This window comes from Megalops cyprinoides, chromosome 9 (genome assembly GCF_013368585.1).
Source record: "Megalops cyprinoides isolate fMegCyp1 chromosome 9, fMegCyp1.pri, whole genome shotgun sequence".
NCBI classification, from domain to species: Eukaryota; Metazoa; Chordata; class Actinopteri; order Elopiformes; family Megalopidae; genus Megalops; species Megalops cyprinoides.
In genome coordinates this window covers 28,515,842-28,536,676 of record NC_050591.1, presented here as the reverse complement: position 1 = coordinate 28,536,676, position 20,835 = coordinate 28,515,842, and the positions used below count along the sequence as shown (strand labels likewise).

At 38.8% G+C, this 20,835-nt stretch overlaps 1 protein-coding gene across 1 annotated transcript in view; it reads left to right on the top strand.

Moving 5' to 3' along the window:
* Window positions 1-20,835, top strand: part of gbe1b (glucan (1,4-alpha-), branching enzyme 1b) — a 124,091-nt gene that overhangs the window by 17,055 nt on the left and 86,201 nt on the right. Inside the window, exons 2-3 of the mRNA XM_036537233.1 lie at window positions 9,325-9,494; window positions 16,017-16,132. Of these exons, the coding sequence (XP_036393126.1) occupies window positions 9,325-9,494; window positions 16,017-16,132 (286 nt within the window). The remainder of the gene's footprint in view (window positions 1-9,324; window positions 9,495-16,016; window positions 16,133-20,835) is intronic.

The window sequence follows — 20,835 nt, the reverse complement described above, 5'->3', positions numbered from 1 at the left end:
TCTGGTTGAATTAGGTTGTCTTGCACCGCTTAGACATCAGGTAAATATTTTTATACCTGTGTGGATTTTGTGTAGTGTTAGTCATGACCTCCTGTCTTCCCCAGGTGACAGGTACTACAGTTGTATAATCTGGAAAGACCTGCTTGGTTTTAGTTTTGGCTACCATATTGTAATGGCCCAGCCTTGGGGTGTTGCTTACCTGTGATAGCAGGACCTGTCTGAGCCACTGTTCAGTCATTACAGCAAACGTTCCTTTGCCTTTGCCTGGCCTTTCCCAGAGGCATGCATGACTAATGGCACAATACATATACCTTACACTGAATTTTAGGTGCCAAGTATGGAAGACAAATTAATCAGTAAGACCCATTCCAGATGGAGGTGTGTGGACACATTGCATCCGTGGGGCAGGATACTGATTGCCTGATTATATATGAATATAATATATAATTCCATTCAGAAACCCATGTCATTTTATGATAATTTGAAATGTGAATTTTGTGTTCCTTTACAATGCATTTTTTGCATGTAGATGAACATTCAGCTGGTGTAATAAATCAAAATTAATTTGATTGGGAATTAAGTTCATACGTAATTATTTTGGAATGTATTAATTTTGCAGGCCAGCAATTAAAAAATGATGCTTCATTAATTGATTTCACTTAATGAATTATTTATGACATGGAAATATAATTTTTCTTACCCCCCCCCAAGGAATTAAAAACAAACATACTTTGTGATCAACTGATTTCTTTTTGAATATATAATAGAGTAATGGGCTCAGTGAATTCCCATGGGAAGTTTGTTTGGCAAAGTAATTCTTCATTACTGTCGCTGCATGGAGGGTCAGGCGGAATGTTTTTGCAGTAAGCGATTCATATTTATTTGGAGGGTTAACTAAGCTTCATGTTTATTGGGAAACTTAAGCTGTTTGGCAGCTATGCTGCAAATTTTATAGTATTTTTAAAGTCTGATGGAAGGCCACTGTATATGGAAAAGAACAGATGTTCTGTAATGTTCACATACTTGTCCACTGTTATTTTTACAGGGTTTTTATGGTATTTTTAAGTGTAGTCTCTAGGATGTGTGCTGAGATGTGGTATATCAGACCTTTGAAAAGCAGAAAGGACAGCCCTCAGCCCACAGAGCTCATTATTTCTGTCATCTTTCCCTCAATTAGTTTCAAAACTATTGCAATCAATGTATGGATGTGGCTTATCCACCTCATATACACTATATGGACAAAAGTATTTGGCCACATCTGTTTTTCAGGGTTTGGGCTAGGCCCCTTATCTCCAGTGAAGGGCAATCTTAATGCCTCAGCATCCCAAGACATTTTGGACAATGCTATGCTTCCAAGTTTGTGGCAACAGTTTGGGGAAGGCCCTTTTCTATTCCAACATGACTGTGCCCCAGTGCACAAAGCAAGGACTATAAAGACATGGTTTGATGAGTTCGGTGTGGAAGAACTTGACTGGCCTGCACAGAGCCCTGACCTCAACCCTATCGACCACCTTTGGGAAGAACTGGAACGGAGATTGCGAGCCAGGCCTTCTCGTCCAACATCAGTGCCTGACCTCATAAATGCTGTACAGAATGAATGGGCACAAATTCCCACAGAAACACTCCAAAATCTTGTGGAAAGCCTTGCAAGAAGAGTGGAACCTATTTTAGCTGCAAAAGGGGGACCAACTCCATATTAAAGTATATGTATTTGAATACAGTGTCATTACAGTCCCTGTTGGTGTAATGGTCAGGCGTCGGAATACTTTTGTCCATATAGTATAGTATGTGTTTCACTAGCAGTGTGTTTAACTCACTGTTGGTTGAGTATGTTATGAGAGCAAGCTGAACTGCTTGAAACTGTGGGCTGACCCTGGTTTCTTTTATGACAGCAGTATAATGTTAGATGCCTGTGCTGGAATGTTTTTTTTTCTTGTATCCACAGACCAAAGCACAGGGTTGCAAGATGCTTGTTAAATATAAACATGACAGCCCACATCATGTATCCAGGGAAATTTTGTGAACAAAGGCCAAAGTGGCAGAGTATGCTCCCAGTGAGGGGGATGAGGGTGGCATGCCAGTATGGTTTTAGTATATGAACTCGGAGGGCAGCCAAGGTCTCTGACATATTAGACAGTTTAAGCATGAAAACCCTTTTAGTGATGCTCTGTATATTGTCATGTCAGCCAACATGGATTTACTGCCGCTGTTGTGTAAAGTCTGCTAAAAGGGCCCCATTTTATGGATGTTGTAGTCACCCATACGAATTCTGAGTTTTGTCGTTGTTTTGCCTTTGAAATAAGATCTTGCAGAAAATCTGCTACCCTGACACTCCAGCATAGAAGGTGATTTGTACAGGTATCCTATGTTATCTCATCATATATCTCAGACAAGTTCACTCACTGGAAACCCTGGCAGCCAGTTAGCTAGTGAGATGAGTAGAAAATAGAGAATGACCAAAGGGAAATGGTGAAGTTATAATGTCCAGTTTCTCTAAATTCCTCAGGTATAAAATACAGTGATAAATGATGAGAATGCCCGATGCATCATTTCACAGGTTCAGTTTATTTTACTAGGCTAAAGGACTGGGTCATTGAGTGACATCTGCCAAGCCTTATTTTGGCAGCCCTCTTCCTAAATGTCTTCTTCATCATTCTTTGCATCATCACAAATTCTCTAGTACCCCTGATAACCCTTTCGATCATTGGTTCATCCCATCTGAAAAAGCCATTTTATTTGAAGTAAGGTGGGAAAATATTCTGACTCAGAGATCTTTTTTGACAAAAGACATATGGGGAATATATGATTTGTACCTGTGAATAGCTTGGTGTGTTTGTATGCTGAAAAAGTTTGTTAGAATGCAACATAACTGGAACATTGAGATAACACACAGGATCTACTGTCCTCCTCTGAGGTAGCTAGCATCTCTTTCTGAGGTTGGCTATTCCCAAGTACTTTCATGCAATCAGCTGGACATGAGTGTTGGTTAATTTCAACCTTATCCTCATTTGATATAACAGTTGCTGTCATTGTTTAGCTAAAGATTTGGTTGTGTAAAAGTAGCTATTAACACTTTAGTTCATATATAACAATTATCGGTTGCTAGCTAGCTACTGCACCAGCTATCTGGAAAAAATATTACGATGGCAAGAAGGTTATAGCTGTCCTGCTTCTTACAGTCTAAGTATAAGTAAATTGAATTAAAATACAAACATAATGCTGTGCCTATCTATCTGACAGTGTGAATTGGTTGAGTTGTCTGTGGTACATCTTTGCAGTTTACTATCTAGATTTTTTCTCTTGTCTGTAACTTTGATTTTATGATTATGTGGTGTTAACTATGTTTGGGATTGTGCAGTATTAAGTGTATTTCAGTTATGTAATTTATACACATATAATGTCAGTTAAAGATAATTAGCAATAGTTCTCTAAAAAATTAAAGCTACATGACACCTATCCATTGCTGTTTGTGTTCAGTTCAATTCAATTCAGTTTTACTCTCACTCGTTGGTGATGTTTTCACCTATATTTCATTGTGGTGGGTTATGAAGTTAAAGGTAGCACATAGTTAAGTTGCCTTGAAAACGCCAACAACTACTTCTATTTGACTTTCTGTACGCAATTTATCCTACAGCTTTTCTACTACACTTAAGAAACTCGGCCAATACCTTTAGCTGGTATGGGATTGTATTGTTTGTGTGGTGTCAATACCTGATTATTTTTAGATGATTTTACATTGAAAATTGTCCCTATATAATATAAGAATAACATGGATAGAACGTTCAGAATCTGAACATTCTAGCATGTGCAGCTGACGTAACAATGGCTCTACTCCAGCTGATACAGACCATCTCACAAGCAAAGCTTGTTACTACCAGCTACTACCAAGCCTTTTTCAAGACAGCTTATAGTTTGTCCTCAAACTTTCCTTTCTAATTGAGTTTGATATTTGGTGAGTATCATTATTATTCAAATCGGAAGTGGGCAAAGCCAAGCATAAACAGAGAGAAAGGAGTCAGAGGTGGAACAGTAGAGATGAAAAGGTAGGATCTTCCCACACAAATCCTCTTTAAATACTTCAGATTTGTTTTAGCAGGTTACTTTGTTTTGTATTCCAATATTTTTACTGTGTTCACAAGCTGTAGTCACTTGACTGAAATATTGCTAGATTTTTTTGTGCTTGATATTATTAATAGTCAGCTGAGGAGGAGGAGAAGGCAAGGTCAAGTGTAAACACACAGAGGTGTCAGGCAAGAGAGGGCACAGGTTTACAGATGAAATCTTCCCACTTGCATACCCTCTAATTACCTCCCTATATTAAGCCAATGTGGGAGCTGTCACTGTATCATGTATTTAAGACTCATAGCTGTGAGTTATCACTCCTTCAGGTTTGTTTTAGTGGTATGCCACGTTATTTCAAATTAAAACTGTATTTTGTTATGGGGAGGGCACCACTGTTGGAATCCTCTCAATGTTCAACCCCTGTCCCAAGCATTCTACATTATATATCTCCCCAACCATCTCCAGAAGTCATCCTCTTTGACTGGAAAGATGGGAACAAATATTCACAATCACTTTTGACCAACCTCATGACAGAGCATGCTTCCCTAGAACAATTAGCAGCATCACCTCATGACTGCACAGCACAGTTTATAAAAAGCTGGAGTGCCTATAAAACATATATTGATACAATATAGGATTGGTGTTTCATAACACAGTCTTCAGTTTTCTGAAGATTTACTTTCTGATTTTTTCAGAAAGATAACCATTGTCAACACCATGTGCATGACCCTACAGCTTTAGTTTTAACAGTTTTAACATTTTTCAACAGCTGTCCATAAATTTCCTATGTTCCACACCTCCATCTGTCTCTTTCTCTCTCTGCGTATTCTGCACGTACACAGAGATGGCCAATTGTGTTTAAAACAGACTCTAAAGGACTGTTCTGCAGTTTCATTAGCAATCTCTCATTCGGGGAAAAGTAAAGGGTCTAATAAAATATTAGGAAAGCTATTTTGTCCTTAAAATTATTTTCTTTTCCTCTTGGTAATTACTGGAAATGCATGTATTTTAATGACCATTCTTAGACCCATCTTAGCCCACTTTTGTGCGTTAATGCACTGGCTCTGGTTTTGGATGGGGTATTGTGTTAGTGTTTTTTTTTTATATACACACTGTGCCTGTGACATCCAGCTGGTCTAAATTGCTGTGATTAAAAAAGAAAGGTTTGGGGTCTGTGTTTAGGTCTGTTCAGGTAAATGTGGTAATTAGGCGTTATGGTCTGGGGTCTTTGTTGTACCGCATGTTTACTCTTTCCTTTGGCTTGCATCCAGAGCATTTTTATTATTTAGTGAATTATGACATGAATTTTCTCAAGCTGCTGTAAATCAGACTGACATATTGAGCAAGTGTGTTCCTGTTACCCCCCGGCCACCTCCCCACCCCCCTGCTACCTCCCCACTGAGGGGCATCATTACTTAGTGATTAGGCACCTAAATCACACAATAAGGCTGTTTTGCAGAAATGGGGGAGGGTAGGGCAGGGCACGCATTTATTTCTCACTGGGTGACTGCACCATTTTGTAATTCAGTGGCACAATATACAGTGGATGACAAACTTTATAAGTTGCTACAGTTAGTGAAGCAGGTGAGGTCAAGCAACAATCATTTATTAACATTTATTTATTAAATAATGTATGACAAATAAAAAAAAAAGTAAATGGTAAGAGAATTTTGGGAAACAACGCACTATGAATTCCTACTCATAAAATGCTTTTGTGAGCTTTGCTGTCCTAGTTTAGGTGGAAGGTCTTCAACTATAGATTAAACTACAAAGGAAAAGACAAGTGCAGGCAGAACATGGGAAATTTTGCCCAGTTTATATATTATTCACTATGCTTTTCAGTTTCTGAGGGCTCATGGGGCGCCAGTCTGTGTAGAGCCAAGAGCCATGGATGCAGCTGTGAACCTCTGCAAAAAAAATTGACACTATTTATAAAGCACTGTCCTCGGGCATATTTGTCCTTAAGGGAGTAGAAATGATTAGTTTAAGTTTAAAATGAAGTTTCATATGAATTCAAAATAAATATAAACAATATCATCTTTCAGTAAGTTTATGTAGTGAGTAAAACCAATTTATTATTAGTAGTGGTATTAACAGTGGTAGTACCCTATTATTAGCTATTGTTATTAATGAAAAATCAAGAGATTTTTTTCATTTATTTATGGAATACAACTAATTATTAATCATTAAACATGAATCTTATATGTGTTTTTGTATTTCCATGTCCTTTGCAGCTGTGATCCTAACCATGTCTTTACTAAGTCTGAAATATCCTCTTAGCCCACAACTGCACTGAAGTCTCTGAACAAACTCTACTATTGCAACCGCATAATTGTAAAAACAATTTAACAAAGCTCAGGTTACAAAATAATAATAATAAACAGGACAAATGACATAGGGACAAACCGAGCGCAAAAATTTAAATAATAAGTAATTTAAAAGAACAGAAATCGTGTGGTTTATTTAAGTTATTAGTGTGAGACAAGTAAATGGAGGGGATTAAATAATAGAGAATAATGGTGTGTTTGTTTGGGGCTGGCTGAGAAAATGTAAAAGTATTGTTTAAAGAGGACTGTCCTTAAAAAGGAAAAGGCTTGTGAGTCTGCAGTTCTAGCAAGCAGTTCACTTCAGCACCAAGGGCGATCAGTGATTCTGCAAATGCAAGAACAAGGAAAAGTGATGTGCTGCTTTCACAGGCTTCCTGTGGACGATGATTTCAGTGGACGAGCTGGTGCGCACTGTACCGAGATCTGATCCAAAGGTAAAGAGGAACAGAACAGTCAACACAGCAGTGAGCATTAAGAGTAATTCTGAAGCAAATATGAGGCAACAATGGGAAGCCAGTGAAGGGAACTGAAGTAAGGGTGCTCATCACAGAGGGAAGATGAGCCTAGTAGCAAAAAAAAACCCTATATCCTCTGTTGAGGAAGTAGAGGACACAGAGCACATGCTGGCCTATTTTCAGGGTCATTACTATCAGTAAGGAGGTTGGTCAAAGTTTTGATTGGGTTCAGGTCTGAGTTTGAAACTGTATGAAATCAGTCACCTTGGCCGTCTGATTGAGATGCACAGTTTGATTTTTCCACCTCTTCATTCTAATCAGTTGTGGGGCATGAGCCCATGCATATGCAGAGAATGAATCCTCGGCGCCGGACGGCATTGAGCAATTCCCTGCTCGCCCCGCCCCCAGCAGCTCATTTGTTATAATTATAGGCATGACATTCATAGCCGTTTTTTTTTCCCTGCAAATAGTTTGCGTGTAAGCAGCTTGTCTTGAAGGTCAGTCTACCTCATTTCCCCTGGAAAGACCACTCTGCACGAGCGGAGGGTCTGCCCGAAAAGCGAGACCGTAGGGAGGGTCTCATGAAGATTCGGTTTCGGAATTCGTCTGGCGGGGGTCCATCGGCATCCTCCGCTTTGGAGACCTGTGGCAGCTGCTGATGGACCTGGCTGTTTCCTCAGTCTATCATCACCAGGCCTGCGACATTTAAAGGCCGGTAAAGAACCCCACTGTAATATAGCCAGATCCCCTCTCCAGCCAGCCGTCTGTCTGAAGCGCGCTCCACCAACACAAGGGAAGCTGATAGGGGTGACAGTTGGTGTGGGCAGCTTAAGTAAGATAAATTGAGTGGGGCCTATTTTTAACCTTAAGTTTTGAGTAGTGGAGATAAGCTGTTGCCTTAGTTCACATGCACTAGAGGTTTGAGTTTTATTGGCGTGTGTCATGAATTCAGATTAAAAATGGAAACCATTGAGATGGTTTTTGGAGAGGACCCAAAAATTGCTTTTTCGATGAGAGAGCAGTGAGTTGGAGGACTCGTTTGATGAAAGGCTTGACGCTTCACATCAAAATAATTTACTTTTTGCTTTAAAGTGTGTATGTCCTGTATGTCCTGTAATGCCAAACAATCTCAGTTTTATCAGTGTTGTGTTGTTTATCTATATCAGTCATTCCAATAGAACTGTTCTTTTGATAATAATGGGAATGTCAAAAGACTTTGGGCCATGGGATGCCAGATTTCTTTTTGGGTACCATAACCAGACACTGACACCCCACCAAAAAAAAAAAAAACATTGCATCAGCTCAGCCTTATTTTTTTATCTTTCACTGTTTATAGATTCAGCAATATGTTTGTATTATATAATTTTCTCACTTCACCCCTTTAACCACTTTTTACCTTATCCATAGTCAGCATTTGGCTCTGATCAGACATCATGGGATAGGGATCAAAAGGGGTCACTAAGAGTGTAACCTTTATGTCCTCCAAAAGTGATAATTGGAAAGTCGCTAGTTTCTGATAATCTGAGTGTCAAAGACATATACAGCATATAGATGCATGTAAATATTGTCAGAAAATGGACAATACAGTATGTGTGCTTGTGCGAAATTGTGCAATTGTGCCAAATTTCTCCAACTTGTAATATATTTATTTATTTGAAATGTTGAATTTCTTTTCAGGATCTTTGGTCATGTTTCCAACAGTTATACGTGGGGTTAACACATTTGTACTCTGATTTGAATGTCTGCTAATGCAGACATTTAGTAGAACAGATTCAAATAAAAATGAATCTTAAAAAAAACAACTAAGATTTCCATTTTTGTCTCACAGCTGGATGAAAGGTAAATAAAAAAAATGGGCTCACACCAGGGGGGAAGAGACATTTTCATGGTGGCATTACAGAAAGATTTGAACGGTTAAGGTGCTTTCCTACTTTATCATTATATCTACCTGGGATTAGTGCAATAGATGCTGATCTTTGTCTACAGCTATACAGTCACATTTATGATTGACATGTGAAGGTTGATGTGTGCTTTATTTAATCTAAGCTGAAAGCATAAATTTATCTCCTGCAGAATGCCTCTTTTCTCATCAGTATGAATTTTTGTTTATTTATTTAACTTAAGAGGGTATATCTGAAGAAACACTTGAGGCCTCAATAAACACTTGAGGATTCTATTTAAGAAATATCATGCTAAGCTTAATAGCTTTGTGATTTTCCCGCAGAGAAGGTTTGCGCAACTTTTTCTTTCCCTCTTCTCTTTTCTTTCTCTCTTTGATGGATTGAATTAAAAGTAAATATTCAGTACCTTCATGATTTTTCTAGAGTTCAGTCCATTTCTACAGTTCAGTTTAGTCCACAGCATCGGTGAGAAGCAGTAATGCTGGTCCTGGCTTGTACTCTTGTGTATTAATATATACATTTATTTATGCACTTACTCATGTTTTTACATTATTATGTTTTTCTCCTCTCTGTTTGCAGGTATGGGTTGTGCCAGAAACGTCTCTTCCTGTTGGAGGAGGCAGAGGGGGGCTTTGACCAGTTCACTCGCAGCTACCAGACCTTTGGGGTGCAGCGACAGGCTAACAACGGGCTCCTCTTTAAAGAGTGGGCCCCAGCGGCTGAGGCCCTTTTCCTAACTGGAGATTTCAGTAAGTAGCTAAAAAAACCTTTCCTGATCAACTATTTTTTTCCCTTTTTCTTCTTCTTCTTCTCCCCATCCTCTTTTTATTGAGAGATGTTTGAATCAAAAGCATTGAAATGCTCTTGTTGCCAAGGAAACCGCACCTCATTTCAGGCTGCTAACCTTTATAATGTGTTCCATATTTGACAAAAAAAAAAAAAAAATCAGTGGGTTGTATTAAATGATTCAGAGTGTGGCTCTGCAATGCTAAGGCTATATATCATCATTTGTGTTTTTTTCTTTTTGGCAGAAGGAGCACATGTTTTTTTAATGATATCTCAGTTTTGTTAAATGTGTGTGTGAACCCTCCAAAATGTAGGTTTTATTAGAATGTATTCTAATAAATGTAAATTTTTCCTTTGCTCATCCTGTTTGAAATCTAAATGTATGACAATATTTGTTTTCCTTAGTCGATGGAATTGTAACCCAAGTGATTTTACTGTTTAACTCAGACTTTCTTCTCAACAGCATGCTAAAAATTACACTAGCCTGTGACTGAAGTGATGTTTGTGAAATGCCTAATTTTGCTTGCCAGCTTGACAACTCAAAAAAAAAAAGTAATTGCTAAGCTTATGGAACAGCTAAGTTTTCTTGTGCTAACTGTTCTTGACACGTGAGGCACCACCCTGTGACTTGCAGCTCATTGGTGTGATGCATCCATGAATGTGCACAATGCAGGTGAGTGTGTGGGAATACACGTGTGTGTGCATTTGTATGCAGATTTGCATGCATTTAGCAGACGGTCTCATCCAGAGCTATTTCCAGCACAATAAACAAGGTTCAGGATTTTTTTTATTCTTTCTTTCCTTTGATTCCACCTATCAGAAAAGCTGTTCATGGTCCGTTTGGGCCTGCCCGTCCTGGGTGGCAGCCTGTGCTGCAAATGAAAGATTTGGATCGACAAGGCTCTGGGCTGCTCTCTGGTCTTTGCACTGAAAACAAAGACCCGTGTTACAGTGCCTCTGAATGCGTGTACATCTATGCAGAATTTATTTATGGCTGAATGATTACTTAAAGTGTAGAGAAGGAAAAAGCCTTCTACTAACAGAGTTTCACCCTAGGATTCACCAGTACCTATCTCTGTTAACATTAAGGATATAAATATAGTGTGTGTTTGTGTCTGTTTGCGTATATGTGTATATACGTATATATGTGTGTGTATGTGTGTTACTGCAGGGAGTTCTTTTGAGATCTTTTGATTTTTTTTTCCCTCCAGACTGTTAGCATTTTATCTTCACATCATTCCCTCACACAGAAAGTTACAGAATGTAATCTTTTCCTCTTGTAAGCAATTCTCTATTCATTCATTTCCTTTTCCACCGTGTAAGGTACAGATAAATAAATAGTCAATAGTCATGGCTGTTAATACAGAAAAATACAGAAATATGCTACAGGAGACAGAAAACAAGTTCAGCTTGTGGGGGAGTGTGGGAGAGAGGAATTGTAAATGGTCAGTTGCTCATTTGAAACCTTGATACAGCTGTTTAGCATACTCTTAGGATAGTACAAAATGTCTTAAGGCTTATCAGGTGTCTGCACAACACAAGGATACCGCAGCAACACTCCATGTGGATTTGAACCAGCAACCTTCTCATTACAATCCTAATTCACCTATCCCTGCGTCACACACACAATGCTTATTTGATCAACAAACAGGCCTCCCTGCTGTCTCATTGTGGCCATATATGCAGGTCCCATTTGATCTCATGTGCTCTCATTACCCGTATTTTGTGCCTCCAGACGAATGACCCCTATATTAATCTTGTGTCGATTCTGGTGTGTATAACCATATGTTTATGCTGGAACAATTGTAGGAGAATAACTGTCTAGTTCATAATTTTATATTCCTTCGGGGAAGAAGCTTAATTTCATATGGGAGATGATCTATTTCAGGGAGTGTTTCTCAAACCTGTTTCAGGGGACACATTATGAATGTTGATTTTCATTTCATCTGAACTCTGTTAAATCAATACGCTGTATACTGATCTGTATTTTACATCTGTTTATTAAATCTATAATGAATTCTTTATGAAACAATGTGCTGTTCTAGGGATAGTTATGCCAATACCCTGACAGCAATGCAGTGCAGTGGAAAGCAAACCGGGTTGTAACCAAAGGTTGCCAGTGTAAGGAGTATGATTATCCTCAGACAAGCATCAGTTGTGTAGAGAATACAGCTATCCTCTGAAAGGTACCTGCTATTTAGATAAATGGGTTAATTAGAAACCTAAATGATCTCAAATTTAATTCTGAGATTGTTTAGGGCTATAGAGGCTAGTTTGTCAATACAAACTACAGAACAATGACAATTAATGGTGCAATTAAAAAAAAACCACATTTATTAACTACCTTTTAAACATGCATTGAACAGTCAATGAGCTGGGAAACGAAGATATACAGCAATAAACTTAAATGACTAGAAAGACAAATATACACATAATGTAATGCTGAGTAAATGAAAAATAAGTTGATAATGGAAACAAGACAGCAATATAAAAGGGGGATGTAAAAAAAAAAGCATCCCCATGGAGGCCCAGTCTACTTACAGTTGGTCAGCTGTTGAGTTCTCCAGTAGTTTGTGGCCGCTTCAAGGCCAACGGTGTCTCAGTAATCAGGCAAAGAGGTCAAAGGTTCAGCGGAGGACTATAGTCATTTGCAAAGCTATGACAGTGAAGTGATAATGTGAACGTGTCTGTAATTGGCAAGAGCTTCACCTCCTAGAGCCAGAATGCAGATGTGTCTGTTATTAGGGAGGGTCCCCTTTCATTCTGTTGTTCTTGCCACACATATATAGCACAACATCAAAGGCCTGCACCTGAGCTCACAGTTCAGTCACTTGTTGAAAACACATGCTCCCACATGACAGGCTGGTGGAAGCACGGGTTGATGATGTGTGATGAAGGGCACAAGTCTCTCCAGCAGCCTCTGCGTGACCACAGCTGAAGCAGAGGGATGGGGTAGTGGACATGGATGGCTGAGCACTACGATGTCTGCTTTTGGAAATGAAATTCCATGCAGATAAAGTTCCATTTTGGATGGCACATTGTTGTTTTACGATCTGTCAAGGGTGAGAGGTCATTCAGGGCGCTATCCTCCCCCTTTCCAGATGGCCTGGGTCCATATGCGCCACACTGGTTTGATTCCCCGGTGGGCGGACTGCTGTTGTGTCCTTGGGCAAGGTACATAACCTGAATTGCTTGAGTAAATGCCCAGCTGTATAAATGGTTAACCTGTGAAAGATATGTAAGTTGCCCTGAATAGGAGCATCTGCTAAGCAACAGACATATGTCATGTAATATAAGCATCTGTCATGTAGTATAAAGATAAAGTTGTTTTTCTCAATATTTCTACAACTAATTTAGTGCAGTTGTCTCAATTATGTGTAATTAGTAGCTTAATTATTTGCTCCATTGAATAACTAATTACTCTTAATCAGTAAAGTTGAAAAGCTGTGCACTAATCTGAACAGTATATAAATAACTTTAGGGAACATCTTTTCTTATATTCCTTGTCAGAATATTCCCCAAGGGCTCTTGTAAAAAAGACCTAAAATGGAAGTTTTAAATATTTCAACTCCAGATCAGTATTCAATGAAATCAAATTCAATGAAACCTCATTGAACAAAAGCTCACTTCGAACAAAAACCTGCAACACAGTGGGTCCCTTAAATCAGGTTTGAGCAACACAGATAAAGGGGAAGCAGGTGTTAGAGGAGACAGTGTGCAGCATGCTCTGAGGAGTTTGCAACACTCTGACCGAACTGCACTTAGTGAAAGTGTTTTTGTTGTAATGCAGAACGATAATGTCTGTCAAGTTTGAGGTTGTTCCAATAGCACATTTGTGGCTGGTGCTTTTGTATATGTCACTGCTAATACCTGTAAAAGCACAAATTATTTTTTTTTTCTTGGAAAGCATTAGAGATGGGCCCCTGAGGATGCTGTTATGTTGAGCCAGTGTTTACTAAATTGCTAGTGAAGATTAATATAGGTGTCAGAAATATCTCTTAATAGTTCATCTCTGCTTTCTCTCCCCTTAAAACACAAGTTTTTTTCCACTTTTTTCCCATTAAGGGCATTGTAGGATGGGGCACTCACAAGCCTTTACATGATACATGGCAAGAGTGTATGAGCTGAGTATATATGATTGGCACACACAACTGAATATAGCTGTTGTATTTATTTGGTTCCAAGCCTTTGACTGATGCTCCAGAACCAGGGAGCCCAAGACATTTGTGCACTTAGACCTTCTGTACCCTACAATTTCAAGATTTCAACCACTCTCTTGACATGGACTCTACCGCTGAAACATAATGTATTGCCAAGCATTGATAGGAAATGTGTATTAGATTGGGTGCTGTTTAAGTAAGTTTAGTTTTCCTTTTAGCCTCCATTGTAGCAGGTTGCAAAATCAATCCACATTAATAATAATCCCTGCTTGCCATACAATAATCATTTGAGGATGGAGTTACTTCATTGAACACAATAAATAAACCAAAATCAAGCCTATTAATTCATTTTTGGATCTATGCATTGATTTGTAATGAAAAAAGTCCTTTTACATTTAAGAAAGGTCCAGTTTTATAGTTTAATGACAACTTAACTGGCCTGTGATAAAGAATTAAATAAGAGCCCTTTAAATGCTATCGAAAAAGCAGCTGCTTTCATGAGTAAGAGTAGTGTGCATGATGCCAGTTTTATCACAGCTGACACTACAAGAATGGTACTGTGCAAGCAAAGGCAGGATAATGATACTTAATGGACATTAGAGCAAGATTTCCACTGAGATGGCAGTTCATGCAGTGAGATAAAGAATTTGCTCATTTTTTTTAAGCATTGAAGGCCTGAAATGCAGAGTGCATTTTGAAGTGTTTTATTCCATTTTTTTCTTGAAACAATAGTTTCTCTCTTCCTGGTGAACAGAGTGATCATGCTTACTTTGATCCTGGAGCGTGCATGTTGTTGAGTTGTAACGTGTTTGCTGTACGCCACTGCAGATACTGAAAGACACTGCATTATAAAGACTAAAGACTACACCTAAAGACTACAATGGAGAGAGTGACTTGATCAATGTTAGCTCATATGACAGTGCTTCCTTTCCTGAGCTATGTACGTGCACTGTGAGGAGAGGTGGGAAGTGGAGATGGGTGCACATGAACACATGTACATTTAACCACTGTTACATGTATCAAACTGCAGTTCTTAAGCGGTTCCGAATTGCAGTTTCAGAATGAATTGGATTATCACAGTTTGCAGTCCTCTTCACACCCTTAGGTTCTGAGAGGTGAACCATCCACTCTGTTAGCCACCATCCGTTGGATGTTTATGTTCTTTGTGATTTATTATGTGGAAAACACTTTTTCGAGCATGTTAAGCTATGCCAAACAAAATAAAATTTACATTAACAATTTAAGTCTGCATATCACATGCAGATGTACTCTTAACTACTCAGTGGTTTACTAAATGAAAATTAAACTCCTGTCCTCCTATAGCTTGTGTGCTAGCTAAATACATCAGACTTCACCATAGTACTGAGTTCAAATTGCTGTCATTTTATAGTTTTCTTGCTTTCTTAATAAGCTTTGGAGTTTTTTTATTGCTCATACACCTTTTCCGCTTTTGTATACTATATGCAGTGGATCTAGAAATCTACACACCCTTTCAAAATTTCTTGTGTTTTGTCTCTTAAAGGCTAAAATCAAGACAAGTTTTGTCAGATTTTTTAGCTTTACGCATTGTAACCAACAATATCTAATTTAAAATCAAATGCCTCCATTTCCAGTTTTTTTTTTTTAACTTTGAATGTCTTTGTTGCATAAGTCCACACACTCTTAAATTAATACCTGGTGGAAGCACCTTGCTTTGATAACTGCATTTAGTCTGTTTTGATAAATCTACCTTAACTTCTTCACATCTAGATTTTGCAGTTTTCTCCCATTCTTCTCTGCAGCAGAGATTGAGTTCACTTAAACTGCAAGGGGACCACTTATGAACATCTCTCCTCCGGTCCGTCCAAAGATTTTCAGTGGGGTTAAGGTCTAACTGGGCCATTCGAGGACATTGATCTTCCTTTTTAAGCCATTCCCCTGTGGATTTGTGTACTTTGGGTCATTGTCATGCTGAAAGGTGAAATTCTTTCCCATCTTTGGCTTTTATTTGCAAAGAGTAGCAGGTTTTTCTCTAAAAACTTTTGGTATTTTGCACTATTCACTTTCCCCTCTACCCTCACCAGAGCTCCTGTCCCTACTTAAAAGAAACAGCCCCAGACAGCATGATGGATGGTGAATGGTCAGACCTGAGTACAATTACAAATTCTATTATAATGGATGTGTACACTTAAACAACCATGGTGGTTTTTTTCTTCTTCAAATTAATATTCAGAAATGTGGTGCATTTTCTTTTTAATTTGATGATGTGGGGTTGCCTTGTCTAAATGAAAACTACAACTTCATAGCATTATCATAATTATGTTCCATGTTTTTTTTTTCTACCAGATGGCTGGGACAATTTTTCTCATCCCTACAACAAGAAAGAATATGGGAAATGGGAACTCTACCTCCCACCAAAAGAGGACAAAACACCAGCCATCCCTCATCTTTCAAAGCTAAAGGTCTCCTTCACATTTAAATCTTTCTGTCTGTATTCTCATGTACCTGTACTTGTCCCATGCTAATACTAATTTGTAGTGTACGCTGTATAAGAATTCATATTGTCCTGAAGTTCTAAAAGTGTGTAAATATGTGTAAAATGCATTTGCTATTCAGTGTTGAAAAGGCGTCCATGATCTTGTGAATATTTAGAGATTTTGCTTAGTAGGTTCAAAGGGGATCAGTTGACTTAGTTTGCTTTGAGCCGCTATAACATTATTTGCTGTTCACACTTGTAAACGAAGTAAGGTCATTTAAAGGCTTGTCATAAAGTGTTATTCAGCTTTGCTCAATAATAAGCTAATAAGCTCAGCTTTGTGGTAGGCCTACTTTCATTGCAACTCGAAGCACTGTTCTGGTTGGCTTTATTATTGTAGAGTCAGATCACTGGGTAGAAACATTTGAAATTCGTTAACAAAAAATACTTTTACATTCAAGTTTCATGCTGGCAAACACCACAAAAGACTGGAAATTCATGAAATTACCTCTGCATTGAACTTGTAGCACGTCTATGCACTGCCAAGGCTTTACAGCACACTGTTTTGATGCTTGCTGTGATACTTACGATATTTTGGGTTACTTCACACAACATATACTTACCACAGGGCAGATTGCTGAAGACTCAAAATTTATCTCAAACAGTGGCAGTGTGTCGTAATGGTGAGGACCGAGGCTGCTGGTTCAATTCCCCGCTGGGGTATTGCTGTTGTACCCTTGGGCAGGATATTGAACCTAAATATCCAGCTATAAAGGGAGAACAGGTAAAACTGTAACCTTTGTAAGTCAGACAGATAAAAACGTCTGCTGAATGACAATAATGTAATGTAAACAGCAGGGCATGTAGTCCTCGGAGGAATCCAGGAAATAACCATGTAAGTATTTGGTTACTACATGTACTTAGATGTTAATAGCTACATAAAATCTACCATGTGTAAGACCAATTTGAAAAAATGCTGATGAGCATTGCTCTTATGATAATACATTTTTCAGTATTAACCATCACTATGATATTGGTATGAGGACACTGGTGTCCAGAAAGACCATGTGACATCCCAGAAAGGCAGGAAAGATAAAGCACACAATCCTGAGATGTGGTGCTAGCAGTGGGATGGATGACATGATGGTCCCACTCTCCCTGGGACACGGTTGTTGGCAGAGGGTGTGTCATTGAAAACTCTGCATACTCCGTCCTCTTGGCAAAGGTCAAATGCAGGATAAGAAACAGCCGGGCATGTTGGCATATACCACTCCTTTGTTTGGCCTTCCAGTCTGTGATTGGCTGGCCGGACTTGCAACCCATTGTGTTGTTCTTAGCCCTATGCACTGAGTCTCACAGATCCCTGCTAGCAAACGGGGCCCAACTCTAATCACAGTAACACAAGCAGCACAGCATTCTACTCCTTCAGTTACTCATCCAACCCCCACTCCTTATAGATTAGTGGTGATGAAGCTGAATTTACATTGATGAAGTAAATATAATTAGTCACAAACATATATATTTTGTGAATTTTGCATTTTCATTATTCTGCCTGTAGGAACATAATTTTGCCTATAACAAAAACCTGTTTTATGGAAAATATAATTTGCTTTAAACATTATAACATTTTCTGCCAGTCTTAGGATTTCTAATTACTATTTTATTTATTATTTTCTCCCACATGGATAAATATCCAAACAAAATCTCTCCCATTCTCCTCATCTAAATGCAAAATATTTGCTGCTGATTTTTTAGTAAGTTGGGTAAGGATAAATGAAAATCTTGAATTGGAGAAATTACAGAATTTGCCCATATAAACTAAATGTTCACTGAATGTATTCTCCTGAATATGGAGCTGACTCCTCTTGTCATGAGAAAACCTGTGTGCAAAAGAAAGCATGCATGCATAAGTAAATTGAAAACCTGTGGTGCCGCTGTCAGTTTTCATATTATTTCATTAATCATATTAAATAATACATCATTCCTTTTTCATACGATTCTTAGTACTAACAGCAGTTAGGCTTTTTAAGATTTATGGTAAGTAACTAAACACGTGAAGTGGAAATGAAATTGATAATGCAGAAGTTTTATTTACTCAAGCAGTGTAACTTTGTAGTTAGTCCCAAGGCTCTGCATTGTTGAGGGGTTGGCCCTTGAACCCCACTCCACCCATTTGAATAACTTCAGTTTTTACTGAATGCCAGCTAAAATAATTGGGCACGGACTGTTCTTGTCTCCTAAAGGTTGTCCACATAGGCACTGTCACATAGTCACACGTTCTCAAAGAAAATCATCATTATTATTGCCCTTGTTTCAGAACGGACCATTTACATTTAGGCTACACTGTGATCTGCCTCTTTCTCACTTTCCTCTCTCTTTCTGTCTGCCTCTTTCTCACCCTCTTTCTTTGTCTGTCTTTATCTGTCTATCTCCCTCCAGCTGATCTGTAGCTGTATGTTCACTTTTTTTTGCCTCTCCGTGACTCTCCATCACTCCATTTAGCCACCTATTTTTCTTTAATCCTATAAACTGTTAGACAGTTCACTGGATGGCGCTGGCTCTATGTCTGCAGGTGACAGGGCTGTAATGAGAAAGCCACAGCGGGGTGTTGGACAGCAGGCAGTCGGCTGGTGGCAGTGGGACCCGCACAGTCATTACCTCACAGCAGAGTTAAAATTAGGCCCGTTGTTCCTAAATTATTCCTCTCGTTTGTGCAGGGGACCGAAATGAACAGGCAGGGGTCCGCCCTCACTGTGTAAAATACTCAGGTATTGATTCTGTCCCAAGCTCCCCCACTTCTCCTTTGTGCGGCCAAAGGGGGGGGGGGGGGGGCTGGTAGTAACTCTTGAATGATTGCTGCTAAACTTAAATGGCCTCTTAACTTTTACAATAGCGGAAAATGCGTTTAACATTTTACTTCAGCGATGTCTAAGTTTGTGGAGGAGATGGGTACGGTACTGAAAAACAATCTCTCCTGGCAGACTCTGACACTCACCCAGAGCGGGAAGGGTAGACAGATGATAACAGTGGACAACATTTAGGAGAAAGGAAAGTTTGATCTTTAAAGAAGTTATTTGCGAATTATTTATCGCATACTCCTGTGGCACACCTCACTGTCACCTATCTTACAATCCCCTGTCACTCATCTTCCCCACAACACCCAGTTCCTGCCGTGCTTCCATCATGCTTTGCTGCTGTCTGTGACCTCATCCACTTGAGTTCACATACTCTCACGATTGGCTGTATTTAAAGTCAGTCTTACTTTCTTCCTTTCTCACTGATGTTTAAAACTTCAAAGACCCCAAGTAGGAAGTGCAGTAAGGGGTCAGAAAGCAGAGAACAGTTGAGATAAGATTGGAAATAAATAAAAAAAAAAGAAAACAGAATGCGATATTCTGGAAATTGAGGCATATCGGTGCTATTTGCTAATAAGGCGTGAAATTGCTTTTAAGATGATGGCATTGAAAAACTGCCTTGAACAAGAGAGGAAATGTCACTTGAAAATGAAAAACTGTGGTGTTACTGAGCTACTAAGGTTCATAGTTGATGTGTAAATTTCAAGTATTGTGACAGTGCTGTAAGGTGTTATTGCTATAGGTGAAAATTCTTTTTTGTTTCCATCTCCAATTGTACATATTTTCAACTCCACTCTGACAAAATAGAAAATGTGTGCACTATAGTTCTCTGTATACTTAAAATGCTGTCAGAATGTCATGAAATATTCCAGCTGATGTGGTAATTATGGTGCCTATTGTAGCATCTCACAGATTTGTAACTATACTTTTGTTTCTTGCCTCAATAAACTTTGCTGCAGAAGAGTTGAGATAAATCTGTTACTCTGCCTAAAGATACTGGAGGAGGCATACTACCTCAATCAGTTGTTAAGGTGACGCAAAATCAATCAAAGATCTGTTAATGTACTATATTGCCAGTGGAAATGTGTGAGTCAGAAGTACAGCATAAAAGATTAATTATGTGTGTTACTGTACAAATAACCTTTGCCAACACATTAAGCCTTACTTAACCTTTCCGTTTATTGAACAGCGATTACTGGGACAATGTGACTGAATGTGTCTTAAGTATGCTGCAGGTAGTCTCTTTTCTAAAAATGTCATAAATGGGGTTTAAAAAAAAAAGCTTTTGGTGGAAGCAGTTATTGTGGGTTGAATAGTGCAGTGCCATTGAAAGATGGCCAGATGGTTTATCTAATTATTTCTTGCTCTTTCCCCATTTTTAACCCCAAGTTTGGGGGATAGCAGATTCAATCTCTGAAACACTCACACTCATGCAGTGACTATTTTGCACACGACAAGTCCCAGTGGAGCACAGGCAGATTGGAGGATAGATGTGGATTCACAGATGTTATCTGAGGAGTTCAGAGATACCTGTTGAGTCACAGTAGAGAGAAAAGAAAAGGGCTGACGATCCTATTTGGCCTATTTCATTTTGCCTATTTGGCAAAATGAAGCCAGTTTGTTCCGCTCTGAGCTTCTGGTCATTGTCAACTAACGATGCAGTTGGGCTCAAGCTAAAGCTGGAGTTTCAGCCTGGGCTTGGAATGAGATCCTTAGCTGACTAAGCCACTCAGGAGATAATTGTCTTGTTTTGACTCAAGAAAGAGGAGCTGACTAACCTTTTCCAAGTAATAGAAATTGCACCTATTATGCCTTCAGTCCTGTAAATGTTCAG